The 21,132-nt window shown below is 39.7% G+C and overlaps 1 protein-coding gene across 2 annotated transcripts in view; it reads right to left on the bottom strand.

Annotated features, from left to right (window-relative positions):
* Window positions 1-21,132, bottom strand: part of unc13c (unc-13 homolog C (C. elegans)) — a 168,491-nt gene that overhangs the window by 31,716 nt on the left and 115,643 nt on the right. For both annotated transcript variants that reach the window (XM_008404760.3, XM_081605012.1), the window contains exons 19-22: window positions 7,962-8,088; window positions 3,977-4,073; window positions 1,705-1,848; window positions 1,436-1,513 (exon numbers count right to left, since the gene is read on the bottom strand). In XM_008404760.3, the coding sequence (XP_008402982.2) occupies window positions 1,436-1,513; window positions 1,705-1,848; window positions 3,977-4,073; window positions 7,962-8,088 (446 nt within the window). The remainder of the gene's footprint in view (window positions 1-1,435; window positions 1,514-1,704; window positions 1,849-3,976; window positions 4,074-7,961; window positions 8,089-21,132) is intronic.

Genomic DNA, 21,132 nt, shown 5'->3' with positions numbered 1-21,132 from the left:
TGAAACGTATTTAAATTTGACAAGGTAGTTTCACAACAAAATATGTATTTAATTCAATCCTTTCACTTGGGTCCACACTTTTTAACAGAATTGTTCCATTTGAGTTGAAAAGCTCCCCTTGAATTACTACTGGCCTCTAATTAATCCCCTCCTCAAGTGGCTGGCCAGCTTAGTTTTACAGCTATGTTTTTTTTTTTTTTGGTTTGTTAGCAGTCGTGCCCTCTTTATTTTTTAGTTTGATGAGAGATTTTAAAGAGATTTCCAAATATCGGAATATTTGTAATCGAACCCTGATTTAAGTTTCTCCACAACTTTTTCTATTAAATCTCAAAGTCTGCCACAAAACAGCAGCATTTTTATTGAGCTTAAATTATGCAAAGATGGACTCAGTTTACTCATTATATGAGGTCTGGAGGACAGAAAGTTGCACCGGATTTAAAACATAGTTAAAAATCGTTATACTTTTAGCAACGTGTAGCTAAAAACTGCTATGCTTAGCTAAACATAGCTATGTTGTTAGAAATGTTTAGCTAAAAACATAGCTAAAAATAGCTCAACATTGCTGTATTTAGCTATTTTGTATTAAAAGTAGCTAAAAAACATTACCATTTTCAAAAAGGTTATTAGACCTTCAGAAACATGCATTTTTTTCTTCTGCTTCAGTTACATGCTCCTTTGGCACTTAAAATCCTACTGAAACACACTGAAGTTTATGATTATTAAGTGACAAAACGCGTGAGTGAATACCTTTCCCTGGCCCCACAGCGGGGTTAATTGGATACAAACACAACAGTCCGCTCACATCTCAGTTCCTTTATTTTTCCCATCATCTGTCACTGTAGTCCTGTCAAGGGAAGACACGCCTTGCTTTCTTCTCTGGGACAGTCGTAATGAGACCGTCAGCACTGTAACGAAACATCTGCTCCCTCGCCTGTTATCTCTCCTTTCAGCTTCAAAATCCAATGTGAATAATTAGGCCACTCACAAAGCTGTGTGTTTAGCCATCCGTCACTTTAAACAATAGGCCGAGAAAATACCAATGACTCGTCCTCGTCAGCCACGGGTGAGAAATGAGTTGTTTCATTTGCGTTAATAGAGACAATGTTAACGGCTTTAAGGAAGAAATATTGCAAAGCTCTGCACAAAGAGTCATACTTAAAAACACTTTTATAGTCTCCATGCCAACTAATACTGGACACTGAATATGGAAAACTATTTTTTTCTTATATGTGTGTGTGTGTGTGCGTGTGTGTGCGTGTGTGTGCGTGTGTGCGTGTGTGTGTGTGTGCGTGTGTGTGTGTGTGTGCGTGCGTGTGTGTGTGTGTGTGTGTGCGCGTGTGTGTGTGTGCTACCAGATTTGCACTCGACATCCCCCAAAAATAACTTCGGTGCAACTTTGCTGCTTCTATTCAACAGGGAATGAGAATGCACTCACCACGTTCTCCTTGTTTAAATGCAATGGAAACTCCTTGGAAATGATCGCAGCATATTGCAAGAGAACCTTGTTGATAGTCTGCAGGAGTAGAAAGGATATTATAATTACTGTTTGTTTGCTCGGCAGTTACTAGGTCAGCAAACGCAGTCAATTATGCCGCTCATATTAAACACAAGACGTACGCGAAACAAATCCGCCCCGGATTAATGACAAACACCTCAACTGGAAGGTTTCGGCAGCAGAACGGGAAGCGTGCGAGGGAAACTGACCTTCGCAAAACGGCACATGAAATGCGCCAGAGCCTGCGGGTTCGGGCATTCCAGCTTCTTGATAATCTCAAAGCTCTGGTTTAGTTGAGTGAACACGTCCACCACGGAGCAGGAAAAGAGGGCGTGCTCCGAGGTCTGCTGGAACTGAAGCAGAGGGAGGGAGATGGGGTCAGAGTTCAGACAGAGAGAGAGGACAAGGCAAACGATTCAGGAGAGATTGAGTAAAAGCTGACGTGAGCTAATAATGAAATTTGACTGAAATTCTGAGTGTATGTGAATTGAAATACTGAAGTAGACAACATGTGCACTACATGAACAAGTCAGAAAATCAATGACGACATTACACGTTGAGGTTTTTGGGGATGGCAGCTCTGGTCCTCGTGAGACCAGACCTCGTCCTCCTGAAAACGGTTGGATGTGTTTCAAAAGAAAATCCATAGGTGATCGAAATCGGACGACTTTCCAATTCGCCCTCTCTGATTGGTCATCGAAACACCGGAAATCGTAGTTTTCCTAATTTTAAACTCGCAACGTGTGTAAGCACTTCCAGAGAACGGCAAACATTAAAATGGAAACTGACTGAAATAAGACTTTTCAGTATCGCTGAGGTGCTTAAAAAAGAATTAGAGGCGCAGAGAGATGTTTTTTTTTATGGAGGTGTATTTAGAGCACATCAGTAGATCAAAGTCTTTATAGTTAGATACCAGTGGATGAGAGGAAGCTTAAGCTAATCTAGTGAAGTTGCCCTGTTTTACCCGTCCAATTTCATCCACCGTTGGACTTGTTGTATCTGGAAATGCTTGAAGTCTTGGAGGTCTTACGGTTCATGGAAGGGTCTATGAATGCATCGCTGCTGTGCTACTCACTCAAAAAACAAACAAACACTGAAAACAGTTTACAAAGCCAACTGTAATTGTTTTTCTATGTTCTGAAATATCAGTGAAATATTGTTGAAGTGCAGAGCTGTGTAACGTTGACTGCTTAATCATCCCTCTCTCTCTTTCACACACACAACGTCACCTCTGGTCCCAGTTTTTTAAACTAATAATCAGCTAGAGAAAGTCTTTGTCAAGCTCCTTTAGTTACAATAACTAAATGAATAATTCAGCAAAACATCGGCAACTCTCAGATATTTTCATGAACACCTCTGTTATTTGTCTTGTGGGAAAAAAAGCAGTTCCATAGTCATGCAGTTCACGTCAGAGAAGTGAAACAAATGGCTTATAAGCTGTAATATTTATTGAAAGTGAGATGTGCTGTAATTCTCAGCTGGGTTTTATTTAGAGACCTTTATTCTACTGAATTTGTTTTTTTGTTTTTTTAAAGCGAAGGAAAATGGCTCTGTAACTTGTATCTGTTAGTGAGGAATCCCAGTTTCATTTTTCTGTTTTAGAAAATAATGTAAAGAGAGTTACATTTTTAATCTATCGAAAAAGGACAAAAAGTATTTTGATGTTTTTATTCCAGTTCTAAAATTTTTTATCATTATGTCACGACTTCACAAAATCAATATTTTAGTTCTGATCAGTATATATCTAGTTTTGTAGATTTAAATGGTTTTATTATATCTCTCACCAACTTCTACTAATTATATGAAAATTGAAAAAAAAAGTGTATTTAAATAGAGAAACACATAAATCATGTAACACCCCGACCCTTAAGGACTGAATTTGCCCATCACTTTTTATGAAGCCTTTATAAAAGGTCACATAAGGTTGACTTTATCAAACTGAGTTCATTATTCAGCATATAAAAACTCAATACATTTTAACTATAGCGATGAATATAAAGCTGTGCATCGAGCATCTCTTGAAAAGAGCAGTTTGTAAAAGCTTTGTGTGTATCTAAATGCAGAGGGGCGATTCCAACTAATCTCAATAAAACTGAATAAATAAGCATAGAAATGTGCAGGAATGTGGTCATGCATCGGCCTATCGCAGCAGCTCCATGCGACTCCTGCAGATTTCCTGTCACGTCCCTCAGAAGCCTCTTGTGCTCTGAAAAACACGTTTCCTTCCTTCCTTGGTATCAATTTTTAATTGATATATTTCTTTTATATTCCTGTCTTGTCACGTCTCAGGGCGAGAGGTGTTTCTTGACTGTGCAAAATTTCCTTTATCCTACCAAACCCCCCCACCCCCAATTCTCCTCAAAATGTAAATTCGGTCTCTGGAGGCCATTGTGGTTATTAAGGAAGCAGACGTTAAGTGGCCCGGACAGCTGGATAAAAATAAAACTTACTTCTTGAGAAATAATTCAGTGCCGTACTCACTCCGTCTTTCTTGTCTCTTTCAAGTGCTCCGTTGAGGAAATCCATGGCAACGACTTCGTTCTCATCGAGCCACTGAATGACGAAGGGCTCGAACCACCTGCAAGGCAAGAAGGACATGTAGCTGGATGTTGTTGTGATTTCTCAGGAAGAGAGGAATAACGGCACCTCGTCACGTCAGCCTCATCGTTTTCCCAATAAAAGTGGATTCATGTTTGGTTTTAATAGGAGGTTCACAGATCCTGCAGGGATTTGTACAGAGTTTGCTGGTAACTAGTTAGAATTACTCAGTTACATTTACTTAAGCAATATTTTCTTGGGGAAAAATACTTGTTAGGGGTATTTTCACTATGCGTACTTTTTTATTATGAAGTGTCACTATTCTTATTTGAGTAAATATTTCTTGGTGCTCAACCCACAATGAATAACTTCACTGATGGAAGAAGACGCTTTGTTTTAAACAAACAAGACTTTTGTTTTTAACAAAACTTTAACAAAACTGCAGTTTTTGTTAAAGTTTTGATAAAATATTTGGAAACATGTTTCTTTTGCCTGATTTTCACAATTGTTGTAATTATTTTATTGTTATTTTGATCTTTAAAATACCTACATTTCCACATAACTTTATATTTTAGTCCATCTGATTATGTAATTTTTACATAAAATGATTGATGTTTCTGCCTTTTTACCACATACTACTTTACTCTTTCTTGAGTAACTTCTCGTATGGCTTTTCTTTTGTTTTCTTTACTTTTACTTTAAATATGTTGAAGAAATGCTATTCTTACTTGACTACAATCTTTGGGTACTCTGCCCACCTCTGGATTTGCATGAGGTATCAGACTGTGGAGAGATCAGGCATCCAGGTTCAGACAGGAATAAAAGACGGAGCAGGACAGACGACAGCCACGGTAGTAGTGCTGTGATTGTGCGATAACGTCTTTAACTTGAATTTGCTCCCTCAAGATAAATCTTCTCCCAGTCTGTGGACAGCTGCCACTTAAGGCAAAGTTAATGAACAAATAAAACAGGTGTGTTGACAGAGAAAGGTGAGAGAGGAGGAGAAGCATGTGGTATGGAGTTGTGTGTGTGAGTGTGTGTGTCTGGTCTGCAGGCTGAGCCTCCAGTAGAATCAATCCGCCGTTTGAGTGATGGCGTCGGAGACGAGGCAAGCGAATCATTAATCTGATAGAGTGGTCGGACGGGAGAGAGCACGGCGTTCCCTCGCTGCGCTACACGTGTTTACACCACGGCCATCCTTGCTCTGCCGCACAAGGTTACGCACGCGAAACGATAAATGCATTTCTCAGCCGCAAAAGGCGTCCCGTCATCAGAAACCAGCGTTTGAGACGTTGTTGCAACGAATCAGATCCCACGAACACGACGAATGATTAAAGGTTCGATCTGAACTCGGAGTCTGATTTGAATTTCTATCTCATTTGCGCTGCTGAATAATTCTGGCGATCAGCTGAAATACATTTAGAACAGTTTTGAAATCTTCTTCTCGAGCCGCATAAAAGTACCACACTGAGCTTCATTACAGTTCTTTGATAGCTTGTGGTAAGACTCAAAATTATGTTCAATTTGCTCTTGTTCTGTTTTTATTGCACTTTTCATTGCTTATCCTAAAGCAATGAAACTAAACGCTTTGCTTTAGTTCAACATCAAATCATCATTATTATCATAATAATCCTGTTGAGCAGCAGAAAGGTCATTGTTTTTGTAATAAACTCTTTAGATTCTTTTTGTACCGTTTTATGCATGTTTTTCCTCCCAAAGACAGACCTCTGCTTCTGCCTTTGATGGTTGCTATAGGAACAACAGGCTAATACAGAATCATAAACATGGCACTCCAGAAAATAAATATAGAGCAACATCACATTACAACATGAAACGCCAATTGTTCCTACAATACAACTTTTTTCACTGTAAGTCAGTGGTGCCCAAACTTTTTCCTGTGAGGGCCACATAACTTTTCCCTTCTCTGGTGGGGGGCCAGAGTCAGTTTGTAACAGAAAAAGTGTCACACGTTTATCACCTGCGCTGCCGAAAATTGTTGACGGGAGGGAGAGGGGTTTGAAGGTTGAAACTGCTCAGCGGGGCGGGGGGGAAGAAGACGAGTTTCTCGATTGATTTTTACCCAGAAAGCACATGAGCAAAAACCGTTAGTGAAACGGTCACTGGGACTGACTAGTATATATTTCATTGAGGGAAACCTGGAATGCAGCGTTCATAACACGTGTGTTCATCTGCTCTACCGCTAGCAAACAACCGTATTGATTAAATAACATAAAACTCAAGCAGTTCCCTAAAAGTCCAACAGATGGCAGCAATGCGCCATGCAAAACAAAACACCCACAGTTTACAGGACACACTTCCTGCTAAAGAGCCCCCTGGTGGTTGAAGAAAAATCCACATATAAACCGGAAAATACAATATATGAAAAAAAATCTGAATGCTCTCTGGTATTGTTCAGGGGGCCGGACCAAATGTGGAGGCGGGCCGGATTCGGCCCGCGGGCCATAGTTTGGGGACCACTGCTGTAAGTCATCAGAATGTATTTTTCACATTTCAACAACATGTGACATTACAATGTCCACGTTTGTGAGTTGATAACATAAAAAGTGTCAATATGTTACCGAAATATAAAAATGTTTTCTTTAAAGTGTAAACTGATAAACATGTCATGATTGCAGACCTCAGTCTCTTAGTGAGCTGGTGCTTTGCTTCAAGTGAGTCGCCCGACTCTGCAACTCAAACAAGATTTTATTCCGCAAACCGTTTAATAAAACAACATGGCAGTTATTCATGTGGCCAAAGTCAAGCGGGATCTTTGGCAGCTGTCCTCACTTTCATTTCATTTCGGATCATTTTCAGTTTGATCGGCATAAAGCCTCATGAAGGGGATCGGAAAGCCACCAGTCACTCCATTTACACGTTCATCCAACTTCCCGTTGCTTTAATTAAGCCTTTCCTCTCTGTAGTTAATAAATGTTTGTCATCATGCAACATGTGCTGAGGGGAAGGACAGACATGCAGGTGTCTCGTTGGGAATTTCTAGCATCCTTACTCTACACCGCAGGAGTTAACGAGCTTCAGTAAACGTCTCACGGCTCTCGAATGCAGCGCCGATTGTTGTTATAATCAATCGGTGAGAGCTGCTGCCACCTCATGGTGTTTGGTTTCATAAAATCCTTAGAAATAACAGTCGTACCGATCACAGTCTCATTCAAGATGATGAATGACGGCAAAATCTCACACTGGCTGATTGAGGCTTAATTATAACTTAGACAAGTGGTTTAAATGAGACTCTTCGCATGTGACTGTCCTCAAGTTCTCATAAGCCAACTTTATAAATTGATTACGATAATTTATGTTTATGTGCTCAATGTGATCTAATAAATTTTATTTTCCTAATAATTTGTTGTTGTTTTTTTAGATTTATCCTGATGTTCACATCCTGTCGTCGTCATGTGACCTGTTCTACAGCCCCAGAACCAAACGTGGAGAAACAGCATTCAGCTTCTATGCCCCACAAATCTGGAATGAACTTCTCCAGAACAACTGCAAATCAGCTGAAACACTGAGTTCCTTTAAATCAAGGCTAAAATCCCAGTTGCTTTTGACTAATAATAACTGGAAAATGTATCAATATATTTGATGTGTGTTGATGATTTTGATTATGTTTGTTACTGGTTTCACAATCAGTGACTGTATGATGCTTTGATGTTTCTATGATGAAAAGCACTTTGAACTGGCTTGTTGCTGAAACGCGCTATACAAATAAACTTTAATTTTGATATCTTGATTTTTTTAATCCAACCCCAAAATTTGACCATTTCTAGAACTTTGACTAGATTTTGTTCCAGTTCATGTAAAATTAGACCTTTTTTTTTTTTTAACCAAACTGAGATTAATTTAGAAACTATGCCAGCACTTAATCTCTACAGAAGGTAAAGGATATCTTCTTATGCAAATGACCACTTACAGAGAATACTCAGGTGGGACATCCTTGAAGGCCGGCAGATCGCGGACGTATTCGTTGTGGAACCATTTGACTTTGAAGTGAAGGTTCATGTACTCCGTGCTTTTGCATAGGCGATGCTTGTCATGCTCTGCAATGCAAACACATAAAGAGGAGAGGAGGACATTTAACTACGGGCAGCAATAGACGAAGCTGGGACAAATTACAAAACACAACATTTTAGCCGTACTGACGTCGCATGTACCGTTTCTTCCACGGCGTCTTAAAAGATTCACAAGAACAGACAGAAACGCACACAAACATCAGGAACGGAGCAGCGGCGGATGCTTTCATACCAACATCTTCTCTGGCCCAGGTTTTTTTTTTTTTTTTAAATAAAGCCTTGAGCTATTAAAGCCTGAGAAAATAAACACCGAGCTTGTAAATGTGCCCAACTTTGTCCTAACAAAGGAAGGTCTTTTTAATCATCGCCAACAAACTGACGCTAAAGTGGACCGCTATTCAAATCAGCTGACATGTCTGCTGAGTCACTGCAGGAATTTCAAAGAGAGTTAAACATTTCTGAGGAATTCCCCCCGGAGAGAAAACGCATGGTGATGGTGCAGCTGAGGACACAGGAAATCCAGGAGAAAAGAGAGACAGACAGAGAGAGAGAGCCAGTGGAGGAGAAAGGGAGAGGGAGATCAGATAAAAGAGGAAGAACCGAGGGAGAAAGCGTACCATGCAGGAAAGGCACTTAGAAAAGAAAAAAAATTATAGATATATATTGTATAAAGGCGCACATTATGTTTTGCAGAATCACGCCACTCCCGTTGGCAGCATGTTGGAGTAGTTCTGTAACTTACATTTTGATTTCTATTTTCTTTAATTCCTCTGTTTCTGGCAGAAAAAGTTCTATTCATTTTGATTTTGGATGCTGTGCAGCTGGAATGATTTTTATTTAATTTTATTTTATTTACTTTTAATCATTTATTAAAAGTCAAATGACCAAAGCACATCTCAATGAATCCCAAGATTTTTTTGGAAAATTGTTCCGCGAACTCTCAAGAAGAAAAAAAGTCCAGCTTTTTGAGTGAAGATGCAGCTAAAGTAACCCTAACACATCCCTTTCAGCACATTTGGGTTGGACTGCAAGACAATTATCCGGTTCACCTCTGACTGACTCAGAAACACAAAGTGAAGCTTTTGGATTGACCAGCGTTTTTAATTTTGATTGAGATGCTTTGAAAACCTTCCAAGCGCTCAGGCCGATTTCACACAATTCTGCCAAGAAAAAGAAGTTGAAGAAGAAGAAGAAGAAGAGTTCCTCGACAGATGCTTGATGGCATCTGTTGCTGCCAAGAGTGGCACAACTGATTATTAAAATGAGAGGAGAATCACTTCTTAAACTTAAGAACCAGATTGACTTGAAGATATTTTTTGTTTGTTTGTTGTCCCCTTTTGGTAAATTTTAATTTAAGTTCCAAAATACAGTTTTAGATTTTACTCAGCTTGTCTTTGTCTTATGTTAAAATTCGATGAGTCGAAACACAGAAGTTGGACCAAAAAGGGCAAAACAGAATAAATCTGCAATGCGTTCAAAGAACTTCAGATGGAGGGTAACTCAGAGGATGTGCGGCCTCTCATGCAGCTCTACAACCGCACTTTCACATTTTCAGAAGAAGGGAAAGTAATTACAGGAAAGATTCTCAAGGGTGTGGCAATAAAAAAATGTTAAAAACCTCCAACTGCCAGTCTTCACAGGCTCCTGCTTCTCAATCAATGAAGGAACTCTGACAGCATTAATCGATAAATCGAAGCAGCACCAAATGGAGAGACACAAACGGCACGCCTATTTAGGCAAAGTCATAGTGGCGTTAAAAAAAAAAGAAAGCGGCATCAATGGAGGCGGATCGGGTCGGGAACTTGACCAAAACGTGTTGGTTTGCAGAAGGCGCTGTGCTGATAGGTGAGGACGGAGATATTCCCATTGTCGGAGCATTCGGCGTAGACGCCGGTGTAATTCAGAATGGAAAGAAGTAAAAATAAAAAAATTTAAAAAAGAGAGAGAGAAAGAGTTACTATCCTCAGATCAGCAGGAGACAGATGGTTGACGAGGAGGCAGGGGGCCTTGAGACAAAACGCCAGCAGTTTGACTGGAAATATGGCATTTTAAAGAAACTAAATAAAAATTAAAGAGAAGGACTCGCACTAGGAGGCACTTTGAATATAAATCACAGCATAAGCCAAAAGGGAATTATCCATTTTGTAAAGCGCGGGCACACAAAAGGCAGAGCCGTAATGTAAATGGTTTCGGCTCTTAAATAATACAAAATCCTGCTGGTTTGATATAGCACTGAATCCCATTGCTGTACGTTTTATTGTTAACAGGGACTTTGCAAGAGGTAAGACATTTTCTTCTGGTGCCGTTATCTGATGAAACACCCCAGGTAAGCTGTATCGCCGCTTTTATTGAGAAGTTTCCATTTCTCCTCTTGGAGGACCTTGAAAGTAATCGCTCTGACTTTGTCAGATTTGGTCACGTTACATCCACAAGACTTGGGGTGATTTTTTTAATACTGGGATTTTATATCAGACAGAAGTGGAAGGTAAAGGGCAAAAAATAAAAAAGAAAAAAGGTGAATTCTGAAAAAGTGTGATCCGCCTAAATATTGAACCCCTTTGTCCCGATGCCCCACACTAAACCTAATCCAAGAAAATACTTTTAACACAAATGAAGCTGAGAGGTCAGGGATGAAGTGTTAATGTTTAAAGCAGGGTTACAGTAGAAAATACAACATTATACTATGTTGTAGTCGTCAGAGGTTTGATTTTTAGCACATCGTTTCTGTACCTCGCTCTGCCTCCCGTTCAATCCTCTGCATTTTTAATTCCTGAAGGCTTCGTTTATCACCTGCCTTGATGGATGCAGCTACATCTTCATTTTCCCCCTAATTGTGACCAAAAAAAAGAAATGATTGCATTTTATTTGTCCTTCACATACTAAATATGAATTCCTATTTTATATACATGAATAAAAACTCAATATTTTAGGAAAACCATATTCCAGTGCCCTTATTGCTCACCATGTTGGTTTTATTTAGGACTCGACATACGTCATTGAAAGCTGATTACCTCACCGTGAAGAAAGTTGCTTTATTATTGCTAGTTAGAGACGTTTGTGCCATTTTCTCTCGTCATTCATCGGCTCAGCTGCATTTAATGCTTACGGGTCATTAAGACGCTTCTCATTCACTACCGTCAGTTTGGTAGAATAACTAATTTCATCAAGCTGTGACAAACACTGACTGACAACATGCTAATGTTAAAACGTTAATGTTAAAACAGCAAGGTAAATGTAGGTAACCATGGTAACCAGTGAGCGCTCAAAGCCCCGCACGGCTATTTCTGCAGTTGAGTTGCGCGCGCATCCGCTGTGCTTACAAACAAATAATCCCTCTATGGAGACATCCATATGACAAAACATGAACCTAAAACATGACGGTACTTTAGTTCACTGCCATGTGGCACTAGGTTTCCAGAACTGCAGACACTAATAGAATATTAAGTCCAATACACTCAGAGGAACAGAACCTGTTTGACAACACAAAGTAAGAAAAAAGAATCTCAACACTTCATGGTCTGTTTCAAAGAAAATAGTAAGAAAAATTCACTGTAGCTACTTACCACTCAGAGTTAGGCCAACATTTTAAACTTAGCGCCATTAATCAGGCCTACATTGGGAAAACAGACAGCTAGGGAGTACGTTTCTGTTTTAAGTTACCGCAGAGGAAGGATCTCTGTATCGCAGAACAGAATGGAGGAGAACGCCTGACCAAGGCTTTCTTTTGGGTGCAGAAGGACATTGCCTCTTCATGTCTACAAACAGCAATAACAGGTGATGATTTCCGTAAAGCACTGATGAGGTGAAGAACAAATGTCCTAATCTCTGTGTTTACCTGAGGCGGGTCGACATTCCTCCAGCCTCTATCTGCAGGGTAACTTCCCTCCACTCCCCCTCGCACTATGAGCATCATCTTATTTCACCGTGTTGCACAGGGTCTTCTTTCACATTTATGCACAGACCGCATTTTATTCAGAATGCAGACGCCAATATTTTTTGGGGTAGAGTGTCTGCTGCAGTTTTGCCCGGATCAAAATGCTAAATACAAAATAAGGTCAAATTAAAGGCTTTGGAAAACATTTATTAATTCCAACAGCGTAAAGTATAATTTAGCACGCCACCATTACGACACCGCCTATTTGATTAGCAGAAATAAAGGCAGCATTTTCACAAACACGAATAGAGTTCATAAACCCCGGACATGCATCCACACCGACATCAAAGCCTCGTTTGAATCCGGAGCCTGGCACCTCGACTGGCGCTCCTTAATCCTGATAAGTGCTTCGGTGCTTACAGTGATGAATAGCAGCCTGTCACCCGGAGTTCAAAAGGAAATACTTACACATGCGTATTTATTAATGTACCTGTATTTCAATTCAGTCAAAAGGTGCAATGCAACACTTTTACCCACCAAAAATGAAGACTATGAACCAACCATTGTATCATTGCTAAGGTAACGGGCACAGAAGTAAAATACTGAAATCTCCCCTCAGTGTATGTTCTGGCCAAGGCCATGAAAGGATGTATACTTCCTACAGCCAGGTTTGAGCTCTTCCTCATGGAATATCCTGGAAAATCTCCAAACGGATCAAGTCAAGGTGTAACCAGATCAGATACCAGTACATCCTCAGGTGCCTTCTTCCAGCGGTTTTGTTTAGCAATCTTGGTTTTTTTCAAGGTCTTTTTAAAAGCACTGTACATATTTGCGTAGTCGTATACTTTTCTGATGACATTTTGCTTATTAGTTGTAACATATTTTGAGTATTTGCACCAAACTGACTTCCAGATCAGGTTTATCAGTAAATTGGTTGACGTGTCTAACACCATGAACACCCTTACTTGATGCAAATACTTACCTCCAAAACTGGGGGGATCAATACGCCCTTAATTTGGTTATGAAATTTAGCTTCAGATTCGGTGAACCTGACTCTTCTCTAAAGCAATATCTGGGGTTAAAGACAGCAACCTCTGGTTGGGGCCGTAACAAGCCTTTGCTAGTCCCCTAACATGAGTAACATTTGGCTGCCTGGAGAAGCACTTCTATTGAAGCCATTAGAAAAAAAACAATACAAGTCAAGCAAATTTGAACAAAACCTAGAAGATTAGACGCAATCTGCACATTGTAGAAAGGTAAAACTTCAGTGATGTCATTCACTGTGAATTTGCCGTCTTAAAAATAAACCCTCGTAAACGTCACTGCTCCCATCAGCACCTAACCTTCTTAGCCGATGCAATCTTGTGGGCTAAAATTGCCCAGGTCTCACCTGGATTCACAGGTTCAGCGTGTGTCACTGAGGGAGCAGGTGGCCTAAACCTTGTGAATATGAGTCCAGATTGTTTCGGTGGGAAGGACGTGGCTTATTCGGCTGCAGAGAATGTGTAACACAGCGCCTGCACCGAAGGATATACTGCGGCTGTGTCACTTTAATAACTAAGTCAGCACACAGGCATTGCTAGCTTTGCATGTACAGCTTAGGAACACACACACACACACGCACACATGCGTACACACACAAAGCGACCTTTCTGCAGTGAGCTCTGACTTCACACACCCTCATTCTATCACCTAAAGTAAAGGAAGCACATGGAGGTCAGGTCGGAGAGAGAAAATTAGAGATCAGCACGTGTTTTGTTCGGTGCTGCCTGCTTTTCTAATTCCAACCACTGAAGAAATGACTGCTGGTTCTGACAGAGAAGTGTCAGAATAAAAAAGTGCCCTCCATGTTGATGAACACAGGTAGTGGCTGGTGGCTATTTTTAGCAGGCTAATTAGCCGCGGCACAAAGATAGGAATGGTCAAGGAATGGTTTCTGGTGCACAACAATCTGAGGTGTTGACTTGTCTTCCAGATTCCTGATCTGTGGAATGTGCTGGAGAAACAAATCCCATTAAATGGAGGCTCCACCTCGCAAAGGTACAGAACATAAACAATCTGCTGTTAAACAAGACGCAAAAAGACTCCTTCAGATGTCCAGTGGAGTCAATGCTGGACCTCCACTGGACCAGTGTAGCAGCATTGCTTCCTTGTGACAGAGATTAAAGTGACAGTATTATGTAAAAATCCACATTTTTGAGCTTTACAACAGGTTATAATGTTATTCCCTCATCAAAAACGTATCTAGACTGTTGCTTTAATTCTTTCATGCATGTTTGAGAAATCCTTAAATGTCCTGTGGTGACCATCCAGCTGTAAAACAAAAACAAACAAACATAAAAACCCTGGGTAGGACCGAGCACCACCTCTGAGGACAAAGATCCTCTTCTGAGCTGCGGTTTCTTCACCAAGCAGCTCCCACCCCACCCGTCTACTCCACTCAGCTCCTTCAGACAAGTCAGAAGCAATTAGCAAACACCTGTTGGAACTGTGGGTCAGCTGAGCGCATTGTGCAAGCTAACTTTCTGAGAAAAACCTTATTAGAGGGTTTTTAGAAGAACCACGTTGTGGCCACTTCCTGAAGGCGGCGTTTCAGAAAGAGCGGGAGTTTTTAAATGAGATAATTGCTCAATTTCGAGGTGTTAAATTACAAAGTTGAATTGTTTCAGTCATATTTAATATTATGCAGCATTTGATGGTGCCATAAAACACATAATGCTGCCCCTTCGAAGTCAAATTTGTTCCAAGACTTGCTTGGAAAGGATTCATGAAGCGCCGACATGTTCAACTTCTGGAGATCATGCATGTTTTATGTAAAGCTAATTAAAATTCTTAACGTGTTTCTGTCTTTTGTCTCCCAGTCAAATCGCCTTCCTGGCGTTGAGGACAGGGTGGAATTAAAGCTGGACGAGGGACGAGGGCTTCACGTTCAAAAATGATCGACAATAAGGAATCATTAGCCTTCGCAAACAAATGCATCATCGCAGATAAATGCCATGGATAAAGAATGAACCCTCTCATACGGTGCCTTCAAATGGCCTGTAGTAATGGCAATCTGTCAATTGAAGCCTTTGTATTTCAAAATGCTTTAGTGTAGGAGCAAAAAAAAAAAAGATGATTTTATTTCGCCAGAAAATTGAGACAGAGATTGGCTCTTGGCATATTCTGAAAGCAAGTACTAAGATTTGATTTTCTATTCACTTGGCCAAATGCGACTGTTGAATAAAGGAGAGACCTGATGAAACGAGACCCCAGGGAGCAGTTTTTTGTTGTTGTTTTTTTTAGATACTACAACAGAACGCACTGGGACTGGCTGACTTTGTCATGAAAGGAGATTTGCTCTTAAATCTTTTACATCTCAAATGACTATTTGAAATAATATAAACATTTCCATAGTTTCCAAATGACCTCGATGTAAATACGAATTCATTCAGCGTTTATTGATGACCTGTGGACTCCTGGACCACAGTTAACTCTGCAGGAGAAAGTGTTTGTCTTTGGAAAGCTGTAATTGTAGGAAGCATTCCATTCATTTAATGAGAACTTCGGCGCTGATTTATGCAAATCCAGGTTCCAGAGATTGCCTGGTGGTTTTCACATAAACTGTCACAAAAAAAAGAAAGAAAAAAAATTGCAAATCACCACGTTTGTGCATGTTTTAATGTGTGTGTGATTTAAAGCTGTGGGCACTTGTATTTGCCTTGAAATGTGCTTATCATTCATGCTCACTGCGAGATATAAATGATGCAAAATCTCACAGAAAGGCAAAGTGGCACAGAGTCTGCATGCAGATGGTGATAATTCAGAACTAAACTCAATTTTGTTTTTAGATCTCTGCCTTTCACCGACCGTCTGTTGTTGACGCAACGTTAAATTTGGAAATGGCGTAAGAGCTTTCTGATTTCACCTCATTTAGACTGACATTATCTGCGCAACTTCAAACTTTCAATGAAAAAAAACAATTATATTAATAAATAAATTAAAAAGGAAATTATTCCCATTTGTGCTAACGCAACATTTATCCGTTGTTATTGGTGGCTATGCTAACTAGCCTGAGCATTCATAACAGGATTTGCTAAAGTAGCAGAAAGAAAAGCAAGGGGGAAATTGGGGTGGATGAGCAGCATCATATGATACTGTGCTTGACAGCACTTAGACCCGCCTCCTGACTTTGATTGGTTGTTTCTAGTTTGCACTGGAAGCACAGAGAGGAGCTCAAGTTCATTCACACAATATTTGTCTCACACCAAACTGTCACGACATAAGGGACAGTTTCAATAAATATCTAATATATTTTTTATCAGTTACATTCTGCAGCTTTTAATTTTCATTACTTAGTTACAATTCAGAAATTTTTTTATTATTACTAAACTGACATACAGCTCTGTAAAAAAATGAAAGACCACTTAAAATGAACAGATTCTCAGATTTTATATTTTATAGGTCTATGAGTAAAACTAACATTGTTCTTTTATTCTATGAACTATTGGCAAGATGTCTCTGAAACTCCAAGCAAAAATCTAGTATGTATTTGCAGGAAATGAGAAACGGTCAAAATAACAAAAAAGAGGCAGTGCTCTCAGACCTGCAATTAATTGAAAGAAAACAAGGGCTGTGGTCTTTTTCTCAAAAGCTCTAAATGTATATATGTGTGAATTATATATACCCTTATGAATCCATTGTCAAAAAAAGAAAGAAAGTGAGAAAAAAGTACAAAGTCATAATAAAAGGTTTGTCTAATTATAACATGACATCAGTGTTATCAAGGATAAATGTATGTAAATTACCAGAACTATGCATGATGAAACAGTACAGTAAGACTGCACCTTAATCACTTTTTTTTTTGCTAAATCTGGACCCTCCATCTGTTCCTGTATGTATGTGTGTAGACTCGATCGCTTGCATCTGTTCGCTCATAGACTGATGCATGTGTGCGCTAGCGGCCGCCCTGCCGGTGCTAAACTCTGCGGGCTGTCCTGGGGGAAGAGTCGGCTCAAGATCCCTGGTGAGGATGTCATCTCGTGTGAGGCGGCCCATGGGGACCGGCAGACTCATGGGGGACACTCACTCACTCTCTCTGCCTCATTGATTTAAACGCCGTGGATAATATGATGAACTGCAACACCACCGCAGCTCTTCTGTCTGACAACTACCGCTCGACAAACGTGTTTACGGGAGATCAAGGTTGGACAGATTTGCTTAAGACAAAGGACTTGAGTGAGAAGAGTTCCTTCCCCGTGGCAGCCCAGGTTTCCTTTGTGACATAATTCATTCATCTTTAGTTTCTGACCCAGTTCTGTCGCGTGGTTCCTCCTTAGCAGCGTCGCCAGGGCCTACTGACACGGCTCAGCTGAAGCGCGGGGAACACGAGGAGACACCGAGCCCCACAGATGGGGCTCAACAGAAGCATGATGAATTCAGGAGTAAGCAAACGTGCGAGTCGCTAATAGTCATGTGACAAATGGATTTTCATTAACAATGGGGTTATAAAGAGGTACATTTTATAAAGCCTGGTTATTTTTTTTCTTCTTTTTCTCTCAGCAGATTGACAGACTTTATTAGATTTACCGGAAAGATTTATAAAGAATTAATTAACCCTCCATGAGCGAACTAACATCAGCACCTGCAGGGCTTAAACGACACGTCAGTGCTCCATAAACTCCGCTGATATAATGGCTTCGGCACAAAGAAGTGGAACAGGAACATTAAAATCAAAGCCCCGACTCCAGCCCTGTAAGCACTGCTTTGCGTGGACACAAATCTGCCACTGCTCAGTTACATTATTGATATTCAATCAAAAATATTCTATGGAGTGAGGCACTACTTGGTGTGTGAGGATGAGTTAATGGGCTGCTGAAACGCTGCTGCTTTAATGACATGCCCCAGAGACTGCCGCAAAAGGATATAAGCTGTGTACGGTGAAACGCTTCTGCTGCCACTTGTCTTCTTGCTGAGGAAACTTCAAGAAGAATTAAGATTTTAATCTGTTGAGATAAGTGGCAGCCTCCAAAACTGTCGGTATCCCTGGTTCAAATGTATAAAACTTCTTACAGCTGCTGTCTGTAACTTTTATTTTTTAAAAATGTTGTTGTTTTTTTCTGTTTGTTAAAGCTGTCACCGTGTCTTGACAGTGTAATATGAGACAGATAATCTGTGGTGAAAAGACGGATCTCCTCCAGCTCCTCCCTGTGCCGCTATTGGCGTCTGAAGAAACGCACAGCTCCCGGCGAGAAACAACCAATCAGACCCAGGAGGAGGGGCTTAGCCATGTCAATCAACCTCGTGAACGCACAATTTTAAATTCCTCCAATAATAATGAATGGTACAATAATTTACATATCTTTAAAGAAATTTTTCTCTGCGTTCAACTTGTGTTGAACTCTGAGCTTTGGGAACATTGGAAGCATTTACTCGTTTTTCTGGTGCCAACTATTCTATTTTGTTTCTACTTTCAGCTAATCCTATCCAGTTACATATACATGAAACATATTTACAAATATAAGTGTGTGTATATATATATATATATATATATATATATATATATATATATATATATATATATATATATATATATATATATATATATATATTATTTATTTTTATTTTTTTTACCTAAGTATATGTAAAGCAGTCATTTTGGATATCAATCCTTGTTGGAATTTGACAGGCACTTCCTGAAAGACCTGTCAGTGAAGCAGTTTAGTAATAGATGCACAGAAAAGGTATCCATGGTGAAAGTTACCTGCATCACAGGGAATATTATCCACATTGTCTAGCTATGGTAGCTAGTTTCTTCTGGCTTTTTTTCCTTTTAGTTTGAATATACATTGTATGTAACTTAGCTCTTTCTGTGTGTATTCTCAGTGCTTACCCCTTTCTTTCAGCTGTTTAGCATTCCCCTTATTAGACTCACTTGGTTTTTATGTCTCTCTTCAGTCCTCCTCAGTATTTCAACATCTTGTTTTATGTTGTTCCTTTCTAGTTTCTGCAGTTACCCTGACCGTGGTTCCCAATCTGTTGTCCTCATGAAAAGTCCTGCAAGCTTTCCCAGTTCATTTATATTAATCTCTGTTCTTGCATACCGCCTCGTTTTTTCAGCATTTCGCTCCTCTAGCAGCCACACTCTGTGACACTGTGGCTGAACGAACGACAGAATAAGCTCTGATAAAGACCCATCACCCCGTTGCCGATAAATCCTCTTTCATTTTTATTTTTTTTGTGTCTTCCTGGCTACCTCTCTCATTTGCACATTCCCTCACACATTCAAGAGATTCTAAAATTAGCAGCATCCATTTCTGCATCGGCACCCGCTCGAAAGGCCTCGGAGCAGGAAGCAGAGGATGCATCAAAGACTTCATTAGGTGATCCGCGAGCTTGTGTGCATGCACAGCACAGACGTACACACATTTTCCCTTTTTTTTTTTTTTTATTCCCATCCATTCATGTAGAACTGAACGCTTGAACAAATGTGCAGACAAACATGCCTACAGAGGAACAAAGCAGGACCATTCCAGCCCACCTCCTTCAGGCTTTCTGTCAGCCGCTCTGACAGTCTTTTGTGCCCTATTATGTAAACAGGTCACTGAGGTTTTTTTTTCTTTTCCTTTTCCGTTTGTCTTAATGCGAACGACGCAGCACTACGCACGCAACCAGACATGCACAAGCCCAACATATACGCGTTTACATGTTTACCGTAAATACAAGTGTATACATGACAAAACGCCTGGCTTGCATGCAAAATGCAACACCAGTTTGCCCCCACTGAGAGGGGGCACTTGCAAAAGATTTCTTAGATTGTCACTCAAATAGTCAACATTGTACATTTATTCATGTGGGAGTGAACAAAAATGTCCCTGTTGGTCTAAATTACTTTACCAGCATCTTATTACAAATGTGAATGACTGTGGAGTACAAGAAACGGATTTGTGAATGAATGTTGTATAAAAAAAGGTCAGAAAATTAATAACTGTTATATTTTCACTCTTTATTTACATGGAAACATTTAAGAATATATCAGTTATGTAGGTTTGTTAAAAATAATGTTGAATGTCATTAATCAGATGAGTCACACTGTTATTGATTCAGATTATATTTATTCATGGTAAATACTCGTCTAGTATAATAGGGTACTATAAAAAACATCAGTCATAAAACGCCTGCTGCTGATTTGATCTCACTGAATTGTTAATTGAAAGGTGAGTATTGAAAATAACAGTGGTATTGAATTCAGTCAGTGAGAACCAGTGGCCCTTATTTAAGGACAAAGGCAGCAAATACTGTAGTGCACTTCTGTCTGAAAATGTGAGTAAAATGGTTTGTTTCCAGGTGTTATTCAGAAAAACAGCGGTCTTTAATTAAAAGGTTGACCAACGAGAGGAAATCATATAAGTGTCAGAAATTATATTTATTTAAAGCTATTCAAAACAATGAATAGCTTTTAAATGGAAGAAAAATGTAAAAAAAAGAAAAAAAAGAAAAAACAAATACAATTTGAAAACTCTTGAATTAATATGAGTGACAACAACATTTAATTTGCCTTTTGGGCTCAATAAAGTATTTTTGAATTGAATTTAATGGGTCAAAGAAAAGCCAAAATGCTAAAGACTCAGTGATTAGCACTAGCTTAAAACTCTCGCCCCAAATGTGGGTCCAATTGCACTGATTCCAAAAGGCTCTTCAGAACAAAAGGGTTAAATAAAGAAGATTTACAAACTAAGGCATTTATGTGAAGTCAAGGTATTGTCAAGAACTCTGTGCTGTCGATGTTACAATTAGCCCAAAAAAAAAACCCATTGACTGGCAAGAAGAGAAATGGTTTAATATTTTTGAGAACAAATGAAAGCAGGATTGTTGTTTCTGTGTCTGGCAGCCGCAGTCAGATTGTGTATGAAGCTAAGGGAAAATTTCCCAGACTACGCCAATCAGTCTATATATCTTTAAGTCACATTCCAATATCATAAGAGGTAAAAATCCCTTGAAATCGAGCAGGACAACATTTGATCTGCCAATCATTGGTCAGAGAAGGACAAGGGAAAGTTCTTCCGATTTTGGTCGTCAGATCAAAAGGCGAAAAGACCACACACTGCTCATCACCTCCTCTAAACAGGAGGTGGTGCAGAGATTACAAACACAACAGAGGTATTCTAGAGGTTTTGTTTCAGCAGTCCTTTTATGTAAAATAATTCTCTTTCATAAAT

Source organism: Poecilia reticulata, chromosome 3 (genome assembly GCF_904066995.2).
Source record: "Poecilia reticulata chromosome 3, P_reticulata-male-v2, whole genome shotgun sequence".
Taxonomy (NCBI): Eukaryota; Metazoa; Chordata; class Actinopteri; order Cyprinodontiformes; family Poeciliidae; genus Poecilia; species Poecilia reticulata.
This window is presented reverse-complemented; position numbering and strand designations above follow the sequence as displayed.